General features: G+C 44.0%; 1 protein-coding gene across 1 annotated transcript in view; it reads right to left on the minus strand.

The window, feature by feature from the left end:
* Positions 1 to 1,645: 1,645 nt before the first annotated feature.
* Positions 1,646 to 27,394, minus strand: part of PRSS23 (serine protease 23) — a 98,821-nt gene continuing 73,072 nt past the window's right edge. The window contains exon 2 of the mRNA XM_082245905.1: positions 1,646 to 2,861. Within this exon, the coding sequence (XP_082102031.1) occupies positions 1,718 to 2,845 (1,128 nt within the window). The 5' untranslated portion in view covers positions 2,846 to 2,861 and the 3' untranslated portion in view covers positions 1,646 to 1,717. The remainder of the gene's footprint in view (positions 2,862 to 27,394) is intronic.

The following is a 27,394-nucleotide window of genomic DNA, read 5'->3' on the forward strand; positions in this document are numbered from 1 at the left end:
TTCACATTTTTTTATATGAAATTCCCCAAAAAAAATGTAAAAATCAAAATTTTTTAACATTTTCGGCCAATTTGTTTTATGCTACATATGTTTGGTAAAAAAAAATCGCAAAAAGCGTATTTTTATTGGTTTGTGCAAAAGTTATCGCGTTTACTAACAAAGGGAAAGATTTTTGTCATTTTTGGTGGGTTTTTTTTAACGAGTAATGGCGGCGTTCTGCAATTTTTTTTGCGGGACTGCGACATTGCGGCGGACAGATCGGACCCTTGACTGACATTTTTGATGCTTTTGGGGTTACCAGTGACATTTCTACAGTAATCAGTGCTATACATATGCACTGTTACTGTAAAAATGACACTGGCAGGGAAGGGGTTAACTGTATTGGAGAGGGAGGGGTTAAGTGTGTCCTAGGGGCGTGTTTCTAACTGTGATTGAACATGGCTACTAGTGTAAAAACAGAGATCAACGGTCCTACATAGTAGAACCGTCTGATCTCCATTTTTACACAGGGGAGAATGACAGGCGGTTTGTTTACATGAGCCGCCTGCCTTTCTCCCTTCCCGGCGAACGATCGTGAGTGACCGGCGGACATCGGGTCCGCCGGTCACACGCACTGACTTGTTAGGGAACGAGCCGGGGTGGGCGCGCGCCTCAGCGGGCGCGTGCTCGCCCGCTATTGGCTCACAAGCCAGTGACAGGCTAGTGACGTACCGGTACGTCACTTTGCCTGGCCGGGGCTGACCGCCGCAGTATATGTACTTGCGGTGGTCGGCAAGTGGTTAAAGAGTAAATTCATTTAGGCTATTGTATTAAATTTAATACTAGCTGTCTCAGTTTAGACAACTAAAAAAACAGCAGTGGAGTGGTTCTCTGGTTGTCATAGGACAGTTTGGAACTACTGTATCTCAAGAGACAACTTAGCTTGATTTAGATGATCTGTAGCTGAGAATAAAAACTTGATACAACCTTGTAATAACTTATGTACACAGCCATTTCTACACGATATATAGTGCCAACTTTATCCCTTTTATCATCCTGTACATTTCGGGTGAAAAATAAAATATTTCTCTATCAATGGGTTCTGCTAAAAACTTTCTAGTTTGACATCATAATAATACATTTTAGCTTCCATCTGCATATTTTTTACATCCTGAGATTAAAAGCTTTTTTAGGGGAAAAAAAATACAGTTGCTCATCCACAGCAGTATTCAATCATCAGTACAGAAATAGTAATTTAAAAGAAACAAGTATTTTCAATTCTATTTTAGAGCTGGAAAGTGCAGATTATATATTGTGCGGCAAGCTATCACCGTCAAATGACTTTCTGTATCTTCAATGTCTTATATTCCACCAAAATCCAAGAAATACATCCAATTGAAGGTTGGCGTAACAATGCTGGTTAATTATGCTGATGCCCAGTAAGAAACAAAAACAAACTTAAGAGGCAAAAGCAAAAATCCATCATTCTGTAAAATATATTAACACCTCTCATCAACAGCTGACTTGTGCAACCGTTGCGCTTATTAGTATCTGTGAAGTATAAAGATCTATGTGAGCATTGTTCCTCAGTGTTTTCACTCCAGTCTTCCTTAACAACATCTTAAACAATGGATTCATTGAACCGTTTGGTGGAATGCTTTAGCAATTTTTATATATATATATATTTGGCCTTTCTTGAAATAATAAGACAGTCACTTCAAAGTATTTGGACTGGGAATCAGCCATCCTGACAATCTATATAGTTTCCCTTTATCCAGAAACATATCTGGGCATACTTAAGAGGTGTTATGCGCACAGCGACATTAAAATCCTGTTTGTCACCATTTCTGTCAACCCACTGGTGCCCAGAGAATATTCCAATTATTTTTCGCTCCCACTTTTGCTTATCTCTCCGCCACATTCTGACATAGACTCCAGATCCGCTGGCACCAGGTTGGGCATCGCATTGTTGGTATAGAAGGTCATACGTTTCGTCCTTAACTTCACAGAACCTGTACACGAGGTCTCCTGGTCTGTCATTGTCAAAGCCAGAGAAGTGGATTCGGTGACTAGGCAATTGTCGACCTGTAGGACTTACTCCAATCATCATGAACTGTCTTTTATGTGGCTTTTTGAGCTCTAACAGAGCATAGTCGTAATCCATGCCAATATCATTGGCATTACCTTTAATCCAACCTTTAGGGACATGTGTCCTTTTCACCCGAATCCACTGGAACTTCATTTTATCGCCTCTTCCCGGGTTTGTGTGGTTTAAACCTTTGCCTCCATCTTTTATTTTTGGCTTTAGGAAGCCTACTCTGAGCTTCTGTGCTCCTTTAACATAGCTTTTGCCATCATGTATGCAATGAGCTGCTGTAAGGACATGTTTTTCAGCTACCAAAGTACCTGTACAGCCTGTGGATAACTTCACTGATGTTGAGAATGGATAATTAAGTAAGAAGTTCTTTCCATATATGCTGAATCTAGTGTCATGACCATAGATCTGCCTCTTCCGTCGGGACTTGCCTGCTCCGTTTCTAGTCCCGGCTTTGGTGCCAAGAACGTAGATGCCTACTTCAGTCAATGTGCGGCTTCCATTGGCATAGAGGGTTTCATATGCCATGTTCTCTTTCAGGTCCTCAACTGTTGGCGTTGGGAAATGTTTGTGGCAATCAGGACCGCAGGAACATGGCACATCTAGCCTTGCTGCCGCATCAAAGTGAGGCTTCTCCAAGCCAGTTGTAGCCTCAGGAACAATGACGGGGACTTTATAGGTTGGCCAAGTCGGTTTCGTATTGGTACCTTGAAGTTGCACACATGGCACTAAAAACAAGAGGACCCAAACCGTGGACACTTTACTTGCCATCTTTATTTCTTTCAAACTGCAAGAAAGAAAAACAAAGAAATAGAATTTTAAAGTGTATTAAAGTGAGCTTGTGTTTAAGTTAATATGTATCTAAACCCAAAACAAAAATTTAAAGTATATGTAATACGTATATGTAATATATTGCAACAGTCTTTCAATGTAGTGGCTGTTGCAGAGTGTGATCACTGGGTGCAGCGGAGTCCATTCAGATCAGACATTGTGGAGTAAACAGGAACTGTTTTTTTTATTGGAACATAACACAGAAATCAAAGATGTCACCTCATTGTAATAAGAACAACAGACAGGAAGAGATAACCAACAAGTTCAGTACAGTGTACAGGAAATTACAACACATCATAGAAATGCATAGCATATCACTGAGCATTAGCGACACCTATTTTCCTCTTTGTGAACTGCAGTTAATCTGCTAAGCTGAAAGCTGTTGTATCTCCAACAGTGGCTTTAACAGTTTTCTTTCTTATTCCACTTTTTTCAATTATTGATCTTGCCGCGACTACTAACTTTCCTATAGTGACAACACTCACTTCTAAGCATCTATGTAGGAGCAGCATTATCACCTTAGGACAAAAAGTGTGTTAGGACAACAGAACACCGAACAGAACACTCATCTCTTTAGCTCCATAACATACAAGGGAGTTATTCTGCAGTTCACAGAAGTAACTTTGGCTAGTATAAAACACTTTGGAATTGCAGGCCAGCTTAAGCACTCTTGTTTTAGCTCACAATTGGACAATATCAGCTCACTGGATTTTTTGCAGGATCAAAATGTTTTTTTTTGCATTTATCAATAAGATACAAATGCTATCAATTATATATTTAGCAAACTGAACGGGAGCAAATAAAATAACTTTATCATTAAGATTTACCTATACTTGAACATTATAAAAATATTGGTAGAGAAGTAAAGCAAGCCAGTTAAAAAGCATGCATGTACACAGCTTGTAGGGCACTTAAAAAATAACTAAAAATGTTTTATTTCGTTTTGGATAGAATGGAGAGGGATTAAAATCCCTCCGACTTAGAAAAAGGGTCCTGTACTACTTTGGGGCGACCTGGAGGCGACCTGCATTGACTTCAATGATATGAAGTCCGTGCATGTCGCGCCGAGGTCGCGGTGCACTCTGTGCACCGCGACTTCACAGGTCGCCCCAGCAAGTAGCGTCGCCCCTATGTAAACGGGGTCTATTATTGGGTGTGCTTGCTACAATTCTGCTGTTTTGAGATGCGAGGATGGTACCCTTTTGAATTTTTTTTTTTTTTCAAATTGAATTTATAACCTTTCTTATGAATTGTTGTTTATATGTTCTCATGTATGGTGTGCAAAACTGCTTCAATATAATCAATATAATATATAACATATAATTAAGCTGAACTACATCCACGGAGCACTGGCATATAAAGCATTGATAATGCAACAAAGTTGGTAGGTAAGCCAGGTTCTTATCCGTCTGTATAGACATTTTCCCAGATAGGAATACCAGCTGAGACACAACACACAGTGAGCACGCTGTCCTGTAATCCCATAAAAAGAAAACTATTACTGTGTTTCATCCCTTAGCCCTGCAGTTACGTAGATGTAAAATATCTCACTTTATATAAAAGGTGCTTTTCACATTTTTAAAGCAATACTTTTTCGGATGCACTAGATATAAGAACGCTGCTGTTCAGAATTCAGCCAGCAGAGGGCCTTATTTCATGGTGTAAATCATACAAACACTTCTACTTCTACTTCCCACCCATGTGACCATATTACACTAGTAAGACCTCAATCACAGTTTTGCTTTGACTGCTTTTTTTTTTTATTTTTCTTGGTCTGCTGAATTCCTGGCTCTATATGTGGTCATGGAAAATTCTATATATCCCTTGAGTTCCTTAGCTTCTCTGAACCCGAAGAAAACTGTTTCAATCTGTAAAAATACAATCAATGTACACCTTTGAACTTTCCAAAAGGGATGACTTTTAGCACCAGTTCATGCCAAAGACCGTCCCTTGCCTGTCCATTGTTTCCATACTTACATCGACAACTGTCCAACAAAACAGAAATTGAAAACATACCAATCTACGCGGAGATTGACCTGGCCAGTTTCCTGGCTGGCTCTGGCATTAATATGTTGTTAAAGTGGAGGCTGGGTTACAGAGGTTAGTCAAAAAACAAAGAGGAATGATGCTGAAAAATGTCCAAAAACACACATGGAGAGCAAATAGAGCAGTATAGAAGCATCATTAGTAGAAAGTTCATGTAGTCCATGGGCTACTATAATGACGCATGTGGCAGCTCCCTTTAGGGTGAAGGAATTCTCTGGAAGACAAGTACAGGCATACCCTGCTTTTAAGTACACAATGGGACCAGAGCATGTATGTAAAACGAAAATGTACTTAAAGTGAAGCAATACCTTTTTTCATTTCCTAGGCAAGCTGGCTGGCCACAAATATATATGTTGTAGTCCTGGGTCCCCTCACATTGCTCCCTAAGTTTGGTATCCCTGTCACTTATGGTTTGGGAGTAGTGCCATGTCAAGCTGACCAAGATTTCCCATAGACGCCAATGTTAAAAACTGGGAGTAATGCCATGCCAAGCTGACCAGGCTGTGTCCGTACTCGCGAGTGTACGTAAAGTGAGTGTACTTAAAACAGGGTATGCCTGTATAAAAACAACAAAGTGCCCCTTCTTATCTTTATTACTATAATATTTTACTCTTCTTTTTTATAAAGCAAATGTGCCTTTTGGATCTCTTTTCAACTAGCAACTGAGTGTTACCGCAATTAGAATTTACATCTATAGATGTGTGCTAGTGTAACACCCTACAAGGTAGGTGCTCAGTAAAGTATAGTAAGCCTTGACTGCTTATCAGCAGGGCCATGATTTGCAGCTAGATTGTCATGGTTCCCAGGTGTGGCTGTTGAGACTGGGGAGTCTCCCCACTGTACTCAATGAGGGCTCTCATTGGGCATGGCGGAAACCCAGCCAATGGCTCACCCAGGCTTGTATCTACCCCAGAAAGGCAGATTCTGCCACACAGAATTCTGGGAGTGGGTATAAGTTTGAGGGGAGCACATGACACAGCGTCTTTGGCGGGAAGCAGAGTCCCAGGAGGGAGAGTACGGCTGTCTCTCCTCCTGTCAAGAGGAATCGGGTGTCCGTGGTGGCTTGCCTGAGGGGACAGAGGGTTGAGCTGAGCTGCAGAGAGGATATGGTGTGCTGAGGACCAGCGGAGCTTAGAGGGGTCGAGTTTCAGGAAAGCATTCTCAGTCGTGAGTACTGCAAACTGCCCCTGGGGGTCTGCCTAGTGAGAGGGGACCACTCCGGAGAAGGTCAGAGGGATCCGGGAGCTAGCTAGCCGGTGCAGGAAGAGTAAAAGGGGGTGCCAGTGTTGACCCTGAAGAGTAAAGGGGGTGCCAGTGGTTGGGCCCTGAAGTATTCAGTGTACAGTGAAAGTGTACAGCGCGCAGTGTACAGTGTTGAGAGTTGCAACAGCAGCAGTGTTACTAAGGGCTACCTCAGTCAGGAAGGACTGGAGGGAGCAGTGTCAAGGACTTCTGAGCTAACCAGAGTGTCAGAAGTCCATCCTCAGTACAGTACAAGCAAGTCAGTGATTTCAAGATCAAGCAAGCGTTGGTCGGCATCCAGCCGTCGTCAAGGCATTTTTTTCTCAAGTGTCCCAATTTGTACCTAGTTGAGCCAGAGGAGTATCCCACTCATTCCCTTCTCCCATCCCCAATATAAAATAAACAAAACAAAATAAAGATGCCGGACTGTTCTTTGTCTCAGATCTCACACTTGGGCATTCAGCTTAAAAGGACTGTCAGTGTTACCGGTGACCATGGCAGACCCATCGCAGACCCAATGCCTGGAAATATTGCTACACTAGTTTACTTACATCAGGCTTGTACTTGTATGTAATACAAAAACAAAGAAAGGGCGCACCAGCCTAGCGCATTATCCTCAGCGAGTTTATTAGATAAAAGTTAAAATCAGCTACTCACAAACATTCGTGAAGTACAGACACATCAATCCCATAAAGCCGCCTCATAGCAGAGGTCCAACGTCTTTACTGGAAGCAGAGGGCTGACGCGTTTCGAGGCCGTGCCTCTTCCTCAGAGTCAGCCTATATAAGACTGAACTTAATGCCAGCCAATCAGGTATGAGGAAAAAGCGGAAGCTTTGAAACACGTCACCTGACACGTCCTGGCTCCAGGCTTTGAGTGCGTTCCAAGCTGGTTACGATACTGTCAGGTAGAGTCCCAGTCATCTGGCTTACATCCATCCAGGCTGTAAGAACGGCGAACCCACTGGGGTTCATTTTGGGGCTCCAACAGTTATTCCGGACATCTCCATACACACCTGTTGATCTTTTTTGTGAGTAACCGTTTGGCAGTTTTTAATAAAGTCCCTTATGGTTATACCACCAGCACCTTGTTGTTTTTGCAGTGCTTTGAAAAAATATTCATACCCCTTGAAATTTTCTACATTTTGTCATGTTAAAACCAAAAACGTAAATGTATTTTATTAGGATTTTATGTGAGAGACCAACACAAAGTGGTACATAATTGTGAAGTGAAAGGAAAATGACAAAAATGTTTTCAAAATTCTTTACAAATAAATATGTGAAAAGTGTGGCGTGCATTTGTATTCAGCCCCTTTTCCTCTGATACCCCTAACTAAAATCTAGTGGAACCAATTGCGTTCAGAAGTCACCTAATTCGTAAATAGAGTCCACCTGTGTGTAATTTAATCTCAGTATAAATACAGCTGTTCTGTGAAGTCCTCAGAAGTTTATTAGAGAACCTTAGTGAACAAACAGCTTAATGAAGGGCAAGGAACACACCAGACAGGTCAGGGATAAAGTTGTGGAGAAGTTTAAAGCAGGGTTAAGTTATAAAAAAAAAAAATATCCCAAGCTTTGAACATCTCACGGAGCACTGTTCAATCCATTATCTGAAAATGGAAAAAATACGGCACAACTGCAAACCTACCAAGACTATTCTCGGACCCTGACATAGGATGTACAAAATATCGGCCCATATCGGCCGATACCAAAATGCGCTAGCCAAAATATCGGTATCCCCAACGAAAAACCGATATCGGTCGATCCCTAATATAGTGTATCTGAACCCCCCAAAAATCGAACATATTGCAGCCTACCAACCTTAGATGCAGTGGCTGCGTTATTTTTTTTTCTTTTTTCCTCATTATTTTTACCTGGCAATCCAGCCAATAACAAACTACCTGTACCTGGGTGGCTATACTTACTCCTCCACTGTACCTATGTAAGGAGCGATGATTGTCACCCAGGCTGGACTTCAAACATGTCTTTCTCTCTTCACCTCCATTGAGGCCCTGTCACATGGGGGACCAATTAGATTCACCTGTCAGTTTTTCAGCCGGACCTGATTGGACCCTCCAGTTTCCGCTATGGAACGGTGGGTGTCAAAAGACTATTTGGGTGCTGGCTCTGCTATTTGGGTGCTGGCTCTGCTATTTGGCAGAGCCAGCAGCATAATTACAAGGGTGTCATTCTGGCTACCTCAGTAACGGGGGCATTCTTTCCACTCACCACCACCAATATATGGGGCATTTTCCCAATGAATCCCGATTGACTAATCTTACCAGGGGTTCCCTGAGACCTGAAAATTATTTCAAGGGTTCCTCTAGGGCAGACGTCTCCAAACATGTGGCCGGGGGGCCGGATGTGGCCCTTTGCCTGCTTTTATGCGGCCCTTGGGGCACTATTTCTCCCACTAATACAAGGCACTATTCTTCTCACTGGCACCAACATTGGGGCATAATTCCTGTCACTGATACCAACGATAGGGCACTATTTCTCCCACTGACACCAAAAATGGGGCACTATTCCTCCCATTGACACCAACAATGGGGCACTATTCCTCCCATTGACACCAATGATGGGACACTATTCACCCTACTGAAACCAACAGGGGGGGGGGGGGGAATTATTCCTCCTACTGATACCAATTATGGGGCACTATTCTATCCCATGATACTAACCATGGGGCAATATCCCCCCTCTAATACAAATGATAGGGCACTATTCCTACCACTGACCCCAACAATGCAGCACTATTCTTCCCATTAACACATAGTTACATAGTTACATAGTAGGTGAGGTTGAATAAAGACAATAGTCCATCCAGTTCAACCTGTGTAGGTGTGTGTGACTGTAATCATCTAACATAGCCCTCAATCTCCTGATCCTTGAGATGTAAGTCTAAGAGTCTTTTGAAAGTCACCATACTACCCGCAGAAACCACCTCTTGTGGTAGACAATTCCACAATCTTGTAGCCCTAACAGTAAAGAACCCCCCACGTTGCCTGAGGTTAAAACGCTTCTCCTCTAATCGCATTGTATGTCCTCGAGTCCTCATGCAATTCCTTCGAATGAACAGCTTTTCTTCTAAGCTGAGATCCCCATTAAGATATTTATAAATTGCTATCATGTCCCCTCTCAGACGTCTTTTCTCCAGGGAAAATAAATCGAGCGATTGCAGCCGCTCTTCATAGGTAAGGTCCTCCAACCCCCTAATCAGTTTAGTTGCCCTTCTCTGGACTTTCTCCAGCTCCAACACATCCCTCCTGAGGACTGGCGACCAGAACTGGACAGAATACTCCAGATGCGGTCGGACCAGAGTTTTATAAAGTGGAAGGATTATAGTCTTATCTCTGGAATACATCCCTTTCTTTATGCATGCTAATATTCTGTTGGCTTTGGAAGCTGCCGCTTGGCATTGCATGCTGTTGCCTAATCTATCATCAACTAAGACTCCCAGATCTTTCTCCATTTTTGATTCCCCCAAGGGTTCCCCTCCTAACGTGTATTGTGTTTTTATGTTTTTGGTCCCCAAGTGCAAAACCTTACACTTCTCCACATTAAACCTCATTTGCCATGTCGTTGCCCACTCCGTAATTTTGTCCAGGTCATTCTGTAGGATATCTGCTTCATGCTGTGCAGTTATTGCCCTGGCCAATTTTGTGTCATCTGCAAAAACTGATAACGAACTACTGATCCCTTCCTCAATGCTGTTTATGAATAAATTGAACAAGGTTGGTCCCAGGACTGAGCCCTGGGGCACCCCGCTTACTACCTCAGACCAGTCTGAGTATGCGCTGTTTATTACTACCCTTTGGACACGGCCTTTTAGCCAATTCCAATGATTAGAAACGATTCTCTCCACTGGGACCAATAATGGGGCACTATTCCTTCCCATGACACAAACAATGGAGCAATACCCTCCCCTCTAATACTATTTGTGGGGCACCGTTTACTCCCATTGACGCCAAGGCATTTTCTTCTCATACTGGACACAGTCTGGCCCCCTTAAAGTGGTTGTAAAGGCAGAAGGTTTTGTTATCCTAATGCATTCAATGCATTGAGAGAAAAAGCCTTCTGTGTGCAGCTCCCCCCTCAGCCCTCTAATACTTACCTGAGGTCTATCTAGATCCAGCAATGTTGCAGGAGTGTCTCGGGTGCCCAGGACTCCCCTCCTCATTGGCTGGGACAGCAACACGACGCCAATGGCTCCCGCTACTGTCAATCAAAGTCAGTCAGGCAATGAGGAGAGAAAGGGGCCAGGCCACGACTCCGTGTCTGAATGGACACAGGGAGCTCTGGCTCAGCTCTGGTGCCCCCATAGCAAGCTGCTTATTGTGGGGGCACTCAACAGGAGGGAGGGGCCAAGAGCACCGAAGAGGGACCCGAGAAGAGGAAGATTTGGGCTGCTCTGTGCAAAATCACTGCACAGAGCAGGTAAGTATAACATGTTTGTTATTTTTAACTAAAAAAAAAAAAGGAGACTTTAATATCACTTTAAAGTCTGAAGGACAGTAAACTTTGTTTGGAAAGTTTGGAGACCCCTAATCTAGGGTAAAAAGAGAGAGTCTGCCTTAAAGTATTAAAGAATAACAGACCATATTAGCTCTTTAGCATATACCAGCAGGCAACCACGGTGTTTAACTGCTACCTATTTTTTTCCTGTAGTTCAAATGCTATAATTGCAGGCCCAGCTCGGTGCATGCATCGTTTACATTCACCATATCTTGATCTGCACTGTAACAGCTAATTGCTTTAATAGTTTTAGTGCCAGGAGCCATAAATTATTTGTTTCATCACAAACTACTTAAACTATGCTATCTGAGTGATAATGCTAAAATATGACTTACTAATTCATGTAAAGCTTAAGGATAGGTGCAAGTTAATGAAATGGACTTTTTTTTTACTTTGGCACAGTTGTAACGGGTCATATATAGCATTATCTGTTTGCTGGTTGATTTTTCTACTCACTTGGAATTCCTTTTTAAATTCATGACCGGTAGAGGGTCAGTTCTGAGGCCCTGCGGTTCTTTATCTCAAAGCTGAGGCCAGCTAAAAAGATTATTTGAGATACAATATCCATCAAGAAGCTAACCTACCAATTATCTGCTGGGCACAGCAACTATACCTATTAAAATAAAGCACTAGTTTGCAGGAATGCTTTTGCCAAGATTGGTAATACATTAAGCAGGACAATCTCCTCTCTCACGGATGTGTTTCCCTGACCTGACCATAAAACTAAAGCGTTGGAACAGTCTTATCCTGTACTCCCCTTATTCCTGTATGACTCATGCATGAGAAATGAATGGAAATTCCCACAATGCGTTTTTGGAAATTATTGGTTGGAAGTCATAATTGTTGAGGAAAGGACTGCTTATTTCAGGAAAGTTTCAAGCGGAATTCTAGGAATGATCTTTTTTCAATACTTGGTCCAGCTTGGCTGGGTCTCTGACCTGGAACAAGCATGCCGGAAAGGACTTGATATAGAGAATAAAGAGATAATCCATGCAAGAAAAAGTGTGCCCCCCTAACCTGGTCGAGCGGTTTGCTTCATACACTTGCAAATATATGTAAAACTACGTAAAGCCATACTGCCTTGTGCAACGTGTGATCTAACAGAGCTCTTGACTTGGGACATATATAGCAATTAATAAATTAAGAGAAGGTAAGCCTTGGAGGTGACCCGTCCTTCTTTAACCACTTCAGCCCTGGAAGGTTGTACCCCCTTCCTGACCAGGCCCTATTTTGCGATTCGGCACTGCGTTACTTTAACGGACAATTGCACTGTAACCAACCAAAATTGATGTCCTTTTTTTCCCACAAATAGAGCTTTCTTTTGGCGGTATTTGATTTTTATTTTTGCGCTATAAACAAAAAAAGAGCAACAATTGTGAAAAAAGATATATATTTTTCACATTCTGCTATTTAACCTTCCCAAAAAAAAAAAAAAAAGCAATTAAAAATCTAAATTTTTTAACATTTTAGGCCAATTTGTTTTCTGCTACATATTTTTGCGCAAAAGTTATCGTGTCTGCTAACTACGGGAAAGATTTATGTCATTTTTATTTTTATTTTTTACTAGTAATGGCGGCGATCTGCGACTTTTAGTGGGACTGCGACATTGCGGCGGACAGATCGGACCCCTACCTGACATTTTTGAAACTTTTTGGGGACCAGTGACACTAATACAGTAATCAGTGCTAAATAATATGCACTGTTACTGTATAAATGACACTGGCAGGGAAGGGAGTTAATACTGGGGGTGATCAAAGGGGTTAATGTATGCCTACTATGCTTACTGTGTGTGTGTGTGTGTGTGTGGGGGGGCGTTTGTGACAGGCACAGACAGATCCCAGTTTCAGCATAGCTGAAACTGCTGATCTGTCCCTGCCTGTCTGAGAGAAGATCCGCCTGCTTTGTTTACATAATCGCCCCTCTCCTCCCGTGGCCCGCCTTCTGCTGTGTCTAAATCTAGTGGGAGTGCGGCTCCGCCGCGGAAGCCACGTGCTCTCCAGTCACGTAGTACTACAGTCATGCAGCCAAGCCGCCCTGCCACAGTAATATTACGGTGGGCGTTCGGCAAGTGGTTAAAGAAGCCCAGACCTATTCAGGGGCAACTAAAGAACTCTAGTGCATTGGAGGGCAATGCTAAAGATTTGGAGATCGGAACAGAATAGAAAAGATCACAAGGGTGCACTATGCATTTTTTTAGGTAAATACTTTAACAAGGTGTCATTAAAAAGTAGAGAAAGTTTGAAGAGTTCAGGTATCAAGTAAGCAACGCAGTGTTTAACCACTTGCCTACTGTGCACTTAAACACCCTTCCCATCCAGGCCAATTTTCAGCTTTCAGTGCTGTCACACTTTGACTGACAATTGCGCGGTCATGCTACACTGTACCCATATGAAATTTTTATCATTTTTTTCACACAAACAGAGCTTTCTTTTGGTGGTATGTAATCATCTCTGGGTTTTTTATTTTTTACAACAAAAAAGAATAAAGACAGAAAATTTTGAAAAAAAAAAAAAAGTTTTTCTTATTTTCTGCGAGTAAATTTTGAAACAAAATTTTTCTCCTTCACTGATGTGCGCTGATGAGGCGGCACTGATGGGCACTGATAGGCTGCACTGATGGGCACTGATGAGGTGGCACTTATGGGCACTGATGAGGTGGCACTTATGGGCACTGATGAGGAGGTACTAATATGCCGCACTGATGAGCAGAGGCGTAACTAGAGCCTTCAGGGCCCCGATGCAAGAAACCATGAAGGGCCCCCCCAGATCCCTGGCCGGGGCCCTTCCCTTCAAGCCCAGGGCTCTTCCCACTAATCCTGGGGCTCTTTACTCTCGTTGCATGGCCTTTTATTATGGTCCCGCAGCAGGATCCTTTCACAAGTTCTGCAGTGGGCTCCCTTCCTGCAATCTTGGGGCCTCCCCACAGTGGTGCAATGCCAGGGCCCGGTCGCAAGTGTGACTTTTGCAATCCTGGAAGTTCACCCACTGGTTTGCTACTGGGCCCCCTGGAGCATGGGGCCCGGTAGCAATCGCAACCCCTGCAACCCCTGTAGTTACGCCCCTGCTGATGAGCACTGATAGGCGGCATTGATAGGCGGCACTGATGAGCACTGATAGGCGGCACTGCTGGGCACTGAGAGGTGGCACTGAGAGGTGGCACTGCTGGGCACTGAGAGGCGGCACTGACGGGCGGCACTGATGGGCACTGATAGGCGGCACTGATGGGCACTGGCGGATGGCACTGATGGACACTGACGGGTGGCACTGCTGAGCACTGATGGGCGGCACTGATGAACACTGATGGGCAGCACCATCAGTGCCCACACTCAGTGCCCATAGTGCTGCCAGTCAGTGCTCATCAGTGCCTAGATGAGCAGGCACTGATGGGCACTGACTGGCAGCACTATGGGCACTGATTGTGGGCATTGATGGGGGGCACTGATGGCGGGCACTGTGGGCACTGATGGGGGGGCAATTTGTGTATTTTTTTTACCTTTAGTAATCAGGGCACTGGTGATCAGTGCCCTGATTACATTGCTGTGTGTCCCCGGCGCTGTGAGGCTCCCCCTCCTTCCTCACACTGCAGGCTCTGTGTGAGGAAGGAGCGCCGGCGATGAGAGATGATCTCATATGTTTACATATGAGATCATCTCTCATTGGACGGCTTGATCACGTGGTGAATGGCCGCTGTGATTGGCCATTCACCACGATCTGTGATCAGCCGCGTCCAAGGGACACGGCCGACACAGATTCTCCACGATGCGCGCTCGCGGGAGCGCGCGGGGAGAGTCTTTCTGGGAGGCCGTTTAAAAACGGCCTCCCGAAAATTCAAGTCCGCGCTGCAGCCGTATATAGGCTGTAGCGCGGATGTGAGGTAGTTAAAGGTCAGTAGGAAGTATTGCAGAGTGCAGGGGCCAGTAAAGAATAATGCAGAGTAAAGGGGTCAGTAAAGAATAATACAGAGTGCAGGAGTCAGCAGTAATGCAGAGTTCAGAGGTCAGTAGTAAGTAACACAGAATAGAGAGGTCAGTAGTAGGAAAAGCAGCACAGAGTGCAGGGGACATTAATAAAGCAGAGTGCAGGGTTCAGTGGAAAGTAGCACAGAGTGCAGGGGTCAGTAATAAAGCAGAGTGCAGGGTTCAGTGGAAAGTAGCACAGAGTCCAGGGGTCAGAAGGAAGTACGGAGAGTGCCAGGGTTCGTGGTAAGTACGCAGCATGCAGGGGTAAATAGAAAGTATTGCGGAGTACAGGGGTCAGTAGTAAGAAATGCAGAGTGCACGGGTCATCGGTAGTACATAATGTAGAGTGCAAGGGTCAGTAGTAACACAGAGGTCAGATGTCAGCAGTGAGTAACACAGGATGCAGTAGTAAGTAATGTAGAGTGCAACAAAGATCAGTACAAACACAGATGTCAGATGTTAACTACAACTACAGACTTCAGAGGTCAGTAGTAAGTACAACAGGATGTAGTAAGGTCAGTAGTAACTAATGTAGAGTGCAAGGGAGTCAGGAGTAAGGCAGAGCTCATATGTTAGCTATAGGTAATACAGGGGCAGATTTACTTAACATGGAGTGTGCAAACTCTGGTGCAGCTGTGTATAGAAACCAAGTTTTATTGTCAAAGCCTAACTGAACAAGCTGAAGTTAGAAGCTGATTGGCTACCATGCACAACTGCACCAAATTCTGAGTGCACCAGCTTTAGTAACTCTCCCCCAAAGAGTGCAGAGGTCAGTAGTAAGTAACACAGGATGCAGGGGTCAATAGTAACAAAGAGGTCAGATGTTAACTATAACTAACACAGAGTTTAGGTGTCAGTATTAAGTAACACAGGATGCAGGCGTCTGTAGTAATGCAGAGGTTAGATGTTGACTATAAGTAACACAGAGGTCAGAGGTCATTAGTAAGTAACACAGGATACAGGGGTCAATAGCACTGCAGAGGTCAGATGTTAACTCTATGTAACACAGAGGTCAGAGGTCAGTAGTAAGTAACACAGGATGCGGGGGTCAATAGTAATGCAGAGGTCAGATGTTAACTCTAAGTAACACAGAGGTCAGTTGTAAGTAAAACAGGGTGCAGAGGTCAGTAGTAAATAGTGCACTGGTTAATGGCATAGTTCAAATTGCACGCTGTTTCTGTAAAAATTCAACAGATGTTAGATCCTGTGGCACTCAGCAGAGGAAAGTCCTCCCATATGACACGTCAGAGCTGAGAAGGAGCCTAGGACTTCCCTCAGCTCTGTGTTCATATTGCCGCTCTGACCCAAGACCTGAGAGGTGGTGAGCAGGATTTGGCAACATGGTGGATCCACTATCTACAAGTCACATACTGTAGCTGCGATTGACAGGAAGATTGCGATGAAGCAGTTGCTGTCCCCCGTTCTAGTGTTCATCTGCAGAACTTCAACAAAATTGACCACGCGTTGCATATGTGCCTTGACGCGGCAGTGTGGCTTTACATATATTTGCAAACACATGAAATAAAACCTTTGCTGGGGAACTTTTTGGCTTTAGATACTCTTAAAAGCTTTTCTATTTTTCTGCAGATGTATCCAGTCTCTCTGTGAATTTCCTAGAAAATGAAAAGATAAAGGTATCTGATGAAGACAACACGGGTTCACATGAACACAGCAGATTTTCAGATTAGTACAGCGGAGGCAGAGGTCATTTTGCAGCACAGGTACCATTATTTTCCTTCAAACCTCATTTACCCTTGGGTGAACTTTGCCTTTAAATGTGGCCCTGGGGAAAGGACCCCTGATATTAATCATCAGCTGCAGTCATGGTTTTCTGTGTCTGAACAATATCAATCAGCACGTCTCCTAGAAGTCTGCACCATTTTATATTGTTTGGCAGCCTAGCAAATTCCAAATCGTGGACCCGGCTATGGACGCTTACAAATAAAAAGTGCACGCTTATTAAATGCAGTAAGTGTGGCTTAATGAGTTCTCTGAAAGAAGCCAATAAACCAATAACCTGCCTTCAGGAATCTGCCGCCTAACAGGAATGTCAGCAGAATGTGACCATGGCCAATCTTTTCTCTGATTCCTTTTCACATTCTGCTATGCATGATTGCCTTGTTTTTCCAGAAGAATAAAATGTTACAGCAAGTTGTCAATGCTTCACCCACTCAACAGAAGGTTTGTACCAATACTACAGTCAGCTCTAAAGAGTCTCAAAAAACCAAGAACAAAACTGAGATATAATGCCGCTTACCAGTGCTTAGATGGTAAATTCATCTTGTTTTCACACGTCTTGTTCTAGGGTGACAACTTCACTCACTGCACTGCGTTTATGGGTGAGCAGTGCTGTTATCCCAGGAAAACAGAATATGCCACCACTCTGTAACATGGCAGCAGAGGAAGACTGGGCCAGGGGGGCAAATGCCCCCTGGGCCACTCTGATGCCCCATAAAAAGGCTGCACCACTTCTTCCACAGACATGCCTAAAGGATTCCTGGTGAAGATAAGTAAAAAGTCCCCACTGCTGACCTACTGTAAACAAGCCTGTGGTAGTGAGCCCTTATAGATCAGCAGCTCAGGATTCCCCAGGGCGCGGAGTCTAAGCCCCAGCCTGCTTCTTCACCAGGGCCCCTGATGGTGGGGATGGACTTTCATCAGACTGGAACCAGGTCGCGGCCCCCAGATAGGCCCAGCTGAGGATGTGGAGACCGCTGGCGTGTGCAGGGTAAACAGGAGACTATAAGGAGATCCAGGAGATAAGCCGAGGTCAGGACAGGCAGCAGACGAACATAGACGGAGAAACGAAGCCGAGTCGGTACACAGGAGATCAGATATAATAGCCAAGGGGTACACGGATGGGAGCTCAGAGAACAGCGATGTTGCTCAAGCAAGGAGCAGTGCACTGAGCATGTGTATATATAGGGAAGCATTCAGGGAGGTGACCCAGGAAGTAATAGACAGGAACAGGATATAACCCACAGTGGAGCGGGCGACGCCCATAGAAGCCCAAACACCACATGTGAAGGGAGGCAAGACAGAAGCACTGCAGCAAGGAGGTAAGAATATACAGAAAAAACTATAGGCTAACTTGTGACACCTACTAATGGGTGGGATAAAGACAAGGAGAGAGCGCAGCCCTCCCCCCCAGCATGGATGGTGTAAGCTGTGTCTGAGCAGAGGCTGGTTCCATGCCCCACTGGAGACTCTCCTCCTCTGGCCAGCCCCGACCGAGCTATCCCAGCTCACCCCAACCGCCCCTTCTGGCCAGGTTGGGAAAGCGGATTCAGCCGGTGAATAGAGAGTACCTGGAGCGGAGCTTCAGCCTGGAATGGGGGTCAGGAGGAGGTCAAAAAGAGAGAGAGAGTGGGAGGGGGGCTGAGTCGCTGCACCATTGGCCTCTGCTTTGTACTCGCCCCCTGGGCTGAAAGTTGCCAGTCAGCCCCTGCATGGCAGGGTGCTCTATAATTCATAGAGATAGCTATAAATTTACAAGATTTCTGGCAGGATCCATTGTTTTTTTTACACTTGTGTAACAGGGGAGCACATCAACTCTTTAACCCAGGGGTCTCCAAACTTTCTAAAAAAAAAAGCACCAGTTTACTGTCCTGACTGTGGCCATTGGGAGTAGAAATGATCCTGGTGTCAGAGGGCTTAAACAATGCATCTTCAGTATTAGGGGGAGGAATAGTTCCCCTATCGCTGGTGTTAGTAGGAGAAATGGTGCCCCATCATTGGTGTTAGTGGGAGGAATAGTGCCCCATCGTTGGTGTTAGTGGGAATAATAGTGCCCCATTGTTGGTGTCAGTGGGATTAATAGTGCCTCATCATTGGTGTCAGTGGGAGGAATAGTGCCCCATCGTTGGTGTTAGTGGGAATAATAGTGCCCCATTGTTGGTGTCAGTGGGATTAATAGTGCCTCATCATTGGTATCAGTGGGAGGAATAGTGCCCCATCGTTGGTGTTAGTGGGAAAAATAGTGCCCCATTGTTGGTGTCAGTGGGATTAATAGTGCCCCATCATTGGTGTCAGTGGGATAACTAATGTTTCATTGTTGGTGTCAGTGGGAATAGAAGTGCCCCATTGTTGCTCTCAGTTTGAAGAATAGTGCCCCATTATTGGCATTAATGGGAGAAATAGTGCCCCATTGTTGCTGCCAGTAGCAGGAATATTGGTGTCAGTGGGATAATGTTTCATCGTTGGTATCAGTGGGAATATTTGTGCCTCATTGTTGGTGTCAGTTTGAGAAATAGTGCCCCATTGTTGGCACTAATGAGGGAAATAGTTCCCCATTGTTGCTGTCAGTAGCAGGAATATTGGTGTCAGTGGGATAAATAATGTTTCATCGTTGGTGTCAGTGGGAATAACAGTGCCCTATTGTTGGTGTCAGTTTAAGGAATAGATCCCCATTGTTGGCGTTAATGGGAGAAACAGTGCCCCATTGTGGATGTCAGTAGCAGGAATATTGCCCCATTGCTGGTGTCAGTGGAAGGAATGGTGTCTTGTATTAGTGGAAAGAGAAGTGCCCCAAGGGCTGGATAAGGGCAAGCAAAGGGCAGGGTCCGGCCCCCGGGCCACATTTTGGAGTCCCCTCCTTTAACCCAATTCTGCCTGACCCTCAGGTGACCTCCTTGATCTGAGGAGTACTTCCAGCATGGGGCCCCCAGGGATCTCAGTGCTCCTTACATAAGGGAATCCAGCCTGACCTAATCAGTACTCCCTGGAATACTCCTCGAATTCCCTTGAAAATTAAGATGCCCATATCAGCAGAAATGTGTTCTAATTTTTTTCTTTTAAGAACAATTGTTGGATTTTCTAAACATTAGTTGGGTCAAATCAACATTTGCGATCAAAATATTAGAAGGAGAAGGATGGAAAATTTTTATGGTTTGCCTAACAGTATATATGTGATTTTCATTCAGGAATTTACATTCATACCAAAATTGAATGTTAACCACTCGCCAACCGCCGCACGACTATTTACGTCGGCGGTCAGCCCCTCACAGGCAGAGCGACGTAGGTACGTCGCTAGCCTGTGAGGGTCTAGGGAGCGAGCGCGCGGTCACGGACCCCCCCCCCCGCGCGTGTGACCGGTGGACCCGATGTCTGCCGGTCACTCGCGATCGCCTGTCATTCTCCCTTGTGTAGGAATAGTGATCATACGGTTCTACTATGTAGGACCGTTGATCACTGTTCCTACACCTCAAGCCACAGCCAATCACAGTTAGAGTCACGCCCCTAGGGACACACATAACCCCTCCCTCTCAAAAAAGTTAACCCCTTCACTGCCAGTGTAATTTTACAGTAACAGTGCGTATGTATAGCACTGATTACTGTAGAAATGTCACTGGTAACCCCAAAAGTGTCAAAAATGTCATTCAAGGGTCCGATCTGTCCGCCGCAATGTCACAGTACCGCATAAAAAAATCGCAGATCGCCGCCATTATGCGTTAAAAAAAAAAAACAACATTTGACAAAAATGACAAAAATCTTTCCCTTTGTTAGTAAACGCGATAACTTTTGCACAAACCAATCAAAATACGCTTTTTGCGATTTTTTTTACCAAACATATGTAGCAGAAAACAAATTGGCCGAAAATGTTAAAAAATTTAGATTTTTTATATTTTTTTGGGGGGGGAATTTCATACAAAAAAATGTGAAAAATATTGTTATTTTTGCAAAATTTACGCTCTTTTTTTGTTTATAGCGCATGATCAAAAAATCGCACAGGTGATCAAATACCACCAAAAGAAAGCTCTGTTTGTGGGAAAAAAAGGACGTCTAATTAGTTTAGGTACAGCGTCGCACAACTGCGCAATTGTCCGTTAAAGTCACGCAGTGCCAAATGGCAAAATAGGCCCTGGTCAGGAAGGGGGTAAAATCTTCCGGGGCTTAAGTGGTTAAAAGCAAAAACTATTTTGAAGTACTTTTGAATGACGCGTATTTGTAAGATCGTACGTTTCAAAATCTAATAGTGTATAGCCAGTTTTGGCAACCATTGAACCTCAAAATATCTCCATGGGCAGAAGCCTGTTTTCAGGAGTCATCCCCATATGGATTAGAGCATGGTTTCTCAACAACGGTTCTATGAAACACTGGGGTTCCTCTAGAGTTGCTAGGGGTTCCTTGAGCAATGAGCAATTTTTGCCTTTCAGAGAAGTTCCTTCTGACACCATTAATCTCTAAAGGCGTAACAATTCCCAATGACCTCAAGTGTAAGGAGCATTCTTTCCATTAACTTTCACACTAATGTATCATGAGTTGTAGATATAGTAATTTTTAGCAGGGGTTCCCTGAGAGGAGAAAGTTATTTCAATGGTTCCTCTGTGTTGAAAAGATTGAGAAAGGCTGGATTAGAGGAAGGAGGCAGTCCACACAATGGGGGGAGAATCCCTAAAACTGGCGCACTCAGAATCTGGTGCGGCTGTGCTTGGTAGCCAATCAGCTTCTAACTTCAGCTTGTTCAATAAAGCTTTGATAATAGAATCTGGAAGCTGATTGGCTACTGCACCAGGTTTTGCATGCTCCTGCAAATCCCTCCAAATATTTCTCTTTTGCAGGTTCACTAAATTAATCAATTCAGCCTAACTTAAAGCGGTGGTAGCATTTGGCTTACATATTCCAAATAGTTTAGGTAGACAGAGCGAGAGATGGGAAACAAGAGACCTGCTACCTGACAAGGAGGAGCTTCCACAGTCCCAGCATCCTTCACTTGAAAATGCTTTTTTTTCTTTGTGTTTTATGTGTGTTCCAATGCATTCACACGCGTTCCATGGTAAGAAACTGAATGCTGATGTTCTTTTTTTGAAAGCACTGGAACTGAACACACTGGTGTGAACTATTGGAAAATACTGCATTTACTGTGCATGCATTATGGATCTGGTTTAAAAAAAAAGAATAGCATCTGTTGTGAACCAGCCCTAAAAGTCCCATTGACAAATATACGAAATGTCCTCTGGCTTTCCCACCAAGGGGAAGCTATACCAACATTGGATTCTCATCTACATGGTGCACCATCTCTAGAGCTCCAGACGCAATTATGGAGAATGCTGTCCCAAGCACAAGTCTCTTTTTCTCTGCTCCCAGGGCATTCAGCCATTCTATATATACGCATGTACACTATATTACCAAAAGTATTGGGACGCCTGCCTTTTTCACACCCCTGAACTTTAATGGCATGCCAGTCTTAGTCAGTAGGGTTCAATATTCAGTTGGCCCACCCTTTGCAGCTATAACAGCTTCAAATCTTCTGGGAAGGCTCTCCACAAGGTTTAGGAGTGTCTATGGGAATGTTTGACCATTCTTCCAGAAGCGCATTTGTGAGGTCAGGCACTGATGTTGAACGCGTGGCTCGCAGTCCCTCTCCAGTTCATCCCCAAGGTGTTCTATCGGGTTAAGGATAGGACTCGCGTTAGGTTAGTGCACGCTAGTCAAGTTCCTCTACCTCAAACTCGTTCATCCATGTCTTTATGGACCTTGCTTTATGCACTGGTTGTTGGAACAGGAAGGGGCCACCTCCAAACTGTTCCCACAAAGTTGGGAGCATGAAATTGTCCAAAATGTCTTGGTATGCTGATGCCTTAAGAGTTCCCTTCACTGGAACTAAGGGGCCAAGCCCAACCCCTGATAAACAACCCCACACCATAATCCCCCCCCCCCTCCACCAAATGATTTGGACCAGTGCACAAAAACAAGGTCTAATAAGATATAGATGAGTGAGTTTTGGATGGGGGAACTTGATTGACCTGCACATATTTACAATGAAAAAACTTTTTATTTAAAATTAACTAATTAATAGAAATGTTATCAGATAAACAGTCTGCTGCTATTGTTTGAGCAAAACTACATATGAACATGAGCATAAATATAAAAACGGTAAACAATATATAAACATTGTAACCTTTTTGGAAAAAATAAACATTGTAACCAAAAAAGATAGCCCTAAAACCACCCATGCCTCACCCATTGGGGAAAGCAGAAGTGCATATACTGAATAATTATTAATACCATTAATGGAAAAAAGTGTTAGGTCAGCCAATATTAATAAAGCAGTTCACATCCCAATCAACATTCATGCCAAAGGGCACATAAGTCTTCAGGCTGTAAATCCACTTTGTTTCTAAGCGAGAAATTTACCTCCTGGTATTACTGCCTCTCCAATGTGGAGAAAATGAATGGATGGCCAAAAAGGTAGTACCAGTAGGGTCTCTATTATGGCATCTAGCAAAATGTTTAGGCACACTATGATTTACAACTCCTGCCCTACTGTTTGAAATAGGCTCTTTCAGACGGGTTTGTAATTTCCTTATTGTCCTACCGACCTATTGGTAGCCACATGGGCAGATTATCATGTATACAACATTTTTAGTGTTGCATGAAATCAAGGAATTAATTTTATAGGTTTTGTTAGTCTTATTGGATGAAAAGGAGGTAATTTTCCTACCCTTAGAGTCAGTTCACACTAGCGCGACTTGTCAGGCGACTTGTCAGCCTGACAAGTCGAGCTCCCTTGCGGTCCATTGACCGCTACAGGACCCGTTCTAATAGAAGCGACACAAGTCGCTCCGACTTAGAAAAAGGGTCCTGTACTACTTCGGGGCGACCTTGGAGCGACTTGCATAGATTTCCATTATGTGAAGTCCCTGCAAGTCGCTCCGAAGTCGTGGTGCATGGTAATGCACAAGTCGCCCCCGAAGTAGTAAGGAGTCGTGTCGCCTAATTGTGAACAGGCTTTCAAAGGCATTTATCCTACAAACCTCGCATCTGCGGCAAGAATAGAAACCTTTCAATTATTGGAAAAAATTAGTTTTTTCAGAGGGTCGATGATGTTAGGGGCCACAATATTTTTCAAAGATGGAGCTCCTCTAAAAATGACATCAGGTTTTGCTGGAATCAGAGAACCTAGAACAGAATCATTTTAAATAACCCTCCAGTGTTTTTTTTTTTTTATTTTTTTTTTTTTAATGAATCCATGTTGTGAATAGGAAGTAAGGAATGCCCAATTATATTTTTCAAAATTAGGTGCCCGTCCTCTCTAGTTCTAGAAGCCACCTGCTCAAAAGCTACATTAAGTTCACTACTATTATAGCCTTTTTCCCATGAACCTAGACTTTATAGTCTGAGATTGGACATAAAAGTCTTCAATTTTTGAGCAATTTCTTCTCAGGCGCAAAAATTGGCCTTTCAGAATTCGAAGCACTACGAATTGTGATTTTGGGCACACTGCTGTGACTGTGGGGAGCAAGTGAATCGTGGACAATTTGTTTTCTTTGGACTTTCTGGTTTCACACTTTCCTTTTCAGCACTTGATTATGGGCTCTTATTTCTTTTTACACGTTTTTCACCTAATAAGTTTGATGTCATTGTAGCACTGCCCCCTAGATGGCTGCTGGATATAGTATCTTCTGGATTCCCCTGGGTTTCCCGTAGTAACAGTCTATGGAAACGTATCACTTTAAATGCTTGGCTCAGACAATGAACAGTCCAGGGGATGTTGTTTTGTAGTTTATTGTAGAACTGGGATAGGAGAAGTGATGAGTGGGATACTCCAACTGATAACTATTCACAATGTTGAGGACAACTGGCTTAGGATGTGGCAGGGCCGCTGCTTTACCTTGCCACTGAAGTGAAGATTCTTTAAATGTTTCTGGTTGAATTATCTCTTCAGGGTTCTAAACTCGGCGGCCCCTTTCTCTCTCTCTCTGTGTGCTGACACCCATCCACTGACTCTATCCACTGGAGTGGTCCCCTTCCTGGGCAGACCCCGGCAATCTTCTCTATACTCTCGGACACTGTTTTTCCAGAGTCACTCTGCCTTCAACTCCACCAGTCAGCTTTCCTGGACCTCCGGATTCAGCCCTACACTCATGGCTCAGAAGGCCAACTACCTGTGACCACCATCCACAGCAACAGAAGGAGAGACAGCCGTCACCCTCCTTCCGGGACCTGGCTTCCCACCCAAAGACCCCTACCTCATGTGCCCGTGGCTTTTTATACCCTGCCCCATAATACACCAAGACCAACTGTCTGTGCCAATCCCTGGGGCAGTACCAAAAGCCTGTGTGTCATTGGTTAGGTTTCCTCCAGCATCCTATTGGCCTCCCCATTCGATCAGCTGGGGACACTTCCTAAGACCAGATGAATCACACACTGGCACACTAAGCAGACCTAACTCACAGATCCTGCTCCCTGTTAAGCAGAGAACAATATAGATTTTGCCTGCTGCTCCTCTGATAGACAGACAGAGCCAAAACTATACTGTCTACCTAGCACCTGACTAGGAGGGTGCTACATCATTATATTGATTAATTTTTGTGTTTTCACAATACTGAGTTCAATTTTTTAAACATAATAGGCTAGGTGGGACTTTAAGTGAGACCCCAGCAGGTAGTGCCCGGCGTCTCCATCCCTGTATCAAGAAAAAAATGAGGTTGAAGGATTATAAGAGGTGCATGGAAGTCAGCCAGCCCCCAGTCTGATGTACTCACCCTCCAGTCTGTCACCAACCAAGTAGACCTGTCTCATGATACAAAGAACAAGGCTTTAGTTAACACATATTTGCAAACGCATGTGTAAGCTGCAGTGCCACTACACGGCACCCTGTTTTATCTGCAGTCCTAACACTTTCTAATTTAGTGTCTCCACACTGGGAGCACATGGCTGCTAATGGATGGATGGTGGAACAGGTGGGAGGGAGACAGCCCAAACCTCCCCCAACCCACCTCCATCCATGAATGGTCTGTTGTCTCAAAACTCAAATAACTAAGTTGTAACGATGGTACAAACTGGAAGGGACCAGCTGAGAAGCATTACACCTCCATCCCCTTGGTGGATGCAGTATAAAGACAGATTGTGAGTACATCAGACTGGGGGCTGGCTGACTTCCATGCACCTCTTATAATCCTTCAACCTCATTTTTTTTCTTGAGTTCAATTTTTTAGCACTGCTTCATATATTTATCACAATTCTTGCATCTAGTGTCACAGATTGCTTAAAGCGGAGTTCCGGGCACAAAATCGATATTTTTTTTTTGTGCCCGTCCGCTTCTACACCTTCACCTGAAAAGGAATTGGATAGTTAGGTTTTTTTTTTTATTTACTCACCTTGTAATTGAAGATCGAAGATACTCACCTAGTCTTCACTTCCTCCCTCTGTGCCGCGGCTCCGTCGTCACTTCCGGGCTTGCACTGATTCCTGGGAGCTGAACGTCATCGCTCCCAGGAATCAATGCGACGGCACCGGCCCCGCTCGTCACTTCCGGGCAACATGCCCAGAAGCTGTGGAGGAATGCGGCGCCTCACCGGAAGTGACGAGAGGGGCCGGTGCAGGCGCATTCTGGGAGAAGAAGACGCGGAAGAAGAAGCCGAAGAGGACCGCGCCGGCTTCAGCTGCCCACAAGAGAGATGGAAACGCTGTGGAAGAAATTTTATAAGTGAGTATTTCTTCTAAAAGGCAAGTGCGAACCGGGACAGATCAGAGGCTAGCCATTGTGGAATGTACTAGCCCTGACTGTCCTGGGGGTATATTTGTTGAAAAATGATTTCTGTGCCCGGAACTCCGCTTTAAGCAGCTGCTCATTTGTAAATTTTATGTTTTAGTGCGGATATCCTATATGATTTTTGATAAAGTGTAGCCCCATTCCCAAGGCGCCCTACCAATGACAGTGGCAAGGCTTGAACCAAACCAAGGCAGCTCTAAAAGCTAAGGTTCACTCTTCAGCTATGGAACTGCAACAATCCACTGAGTGGACTCTTTTTTGTGTTATGATAACGCGATGTTACTTGCGTGAAAGGCGTTAAATTCAAAACAGTATAATGAGCACAAGGATATGAATGTTATCTTTTGATTTGCTATAAGAAAGTTTTGACGTCCATCCAGAGTGTGTGACCACCAACAATTTTTCTGTTCAAGCTACATCCATGCCCTACCCTATAGCATGTATCAAACAGATGCAGGATCACTTTAATGTAAATCTCCATAGGCTCATATAATTGTCTTCCTTTCACTGCCACACTGCTCCATTCACATTACAGGCATGAAAGCAAACCTACAAGAGACATTGCTTACCCAGGGCACAGAACTCCCCTGTGGCCAAATTTTAGGTTAGAGTCAAAATCAAAATAACTTTTAGTTTTTAAAGTTATGCCGACAGATAACCAGGGATATCCAGCTTTATTGCAGAGATCTGAATATAACAAGGGCTAGAAAACATTGTGTACCTGTATGCTGCAGATAATTATTAATAGCTATTGTAGGTCCTCTGTATTGTCCAGTGGGTTCAATGCCAGAGAGTTTGTATTGTTTTCTGCACACAACGAGTTTTTATTATACAGTAAATTCATTCAGGAATCGGTATTAAAACATTCCTGCTGTAAACTCTCTTCTTGGAGACAAATAACCTTTGATAGATGCAGATACATGGACATGTTTATACATTTACCTGAATATATGTTTGCTTAGCCAATGAGGAAAAAGATTAGGATGCTTATTAATGTTGTGTTAAAATACTGATATATATGAGTGCCAAGGTCATTTGCTATACAGTAATCGAGTATGTTATCAGCAGCTGCAAGCATAGAACGAATATGTATTCACCATGTTATGAGTGCCAATGAGGCTCACTGACGGAAACAAGAATATTTTATTACCTTGGAAAAATTGAATTGGATTTGTGTTTTTCTCCTGCCACCTGGAGTGATTACACAGATTTTTCCTTCTGTTAACTCCCTG

This window comes from Pelophylax lessonae (assembly GCF_965119305.1).
Source record: "Pelophylax lessonae genome assembly, chromosome: 2".
NCBI classification, from domain to species: Eukaryota; Metazoa; Chordata; class Amphibia; order Anura; family Ranidae; genus Pelophylax; species Pelophylax lessonae.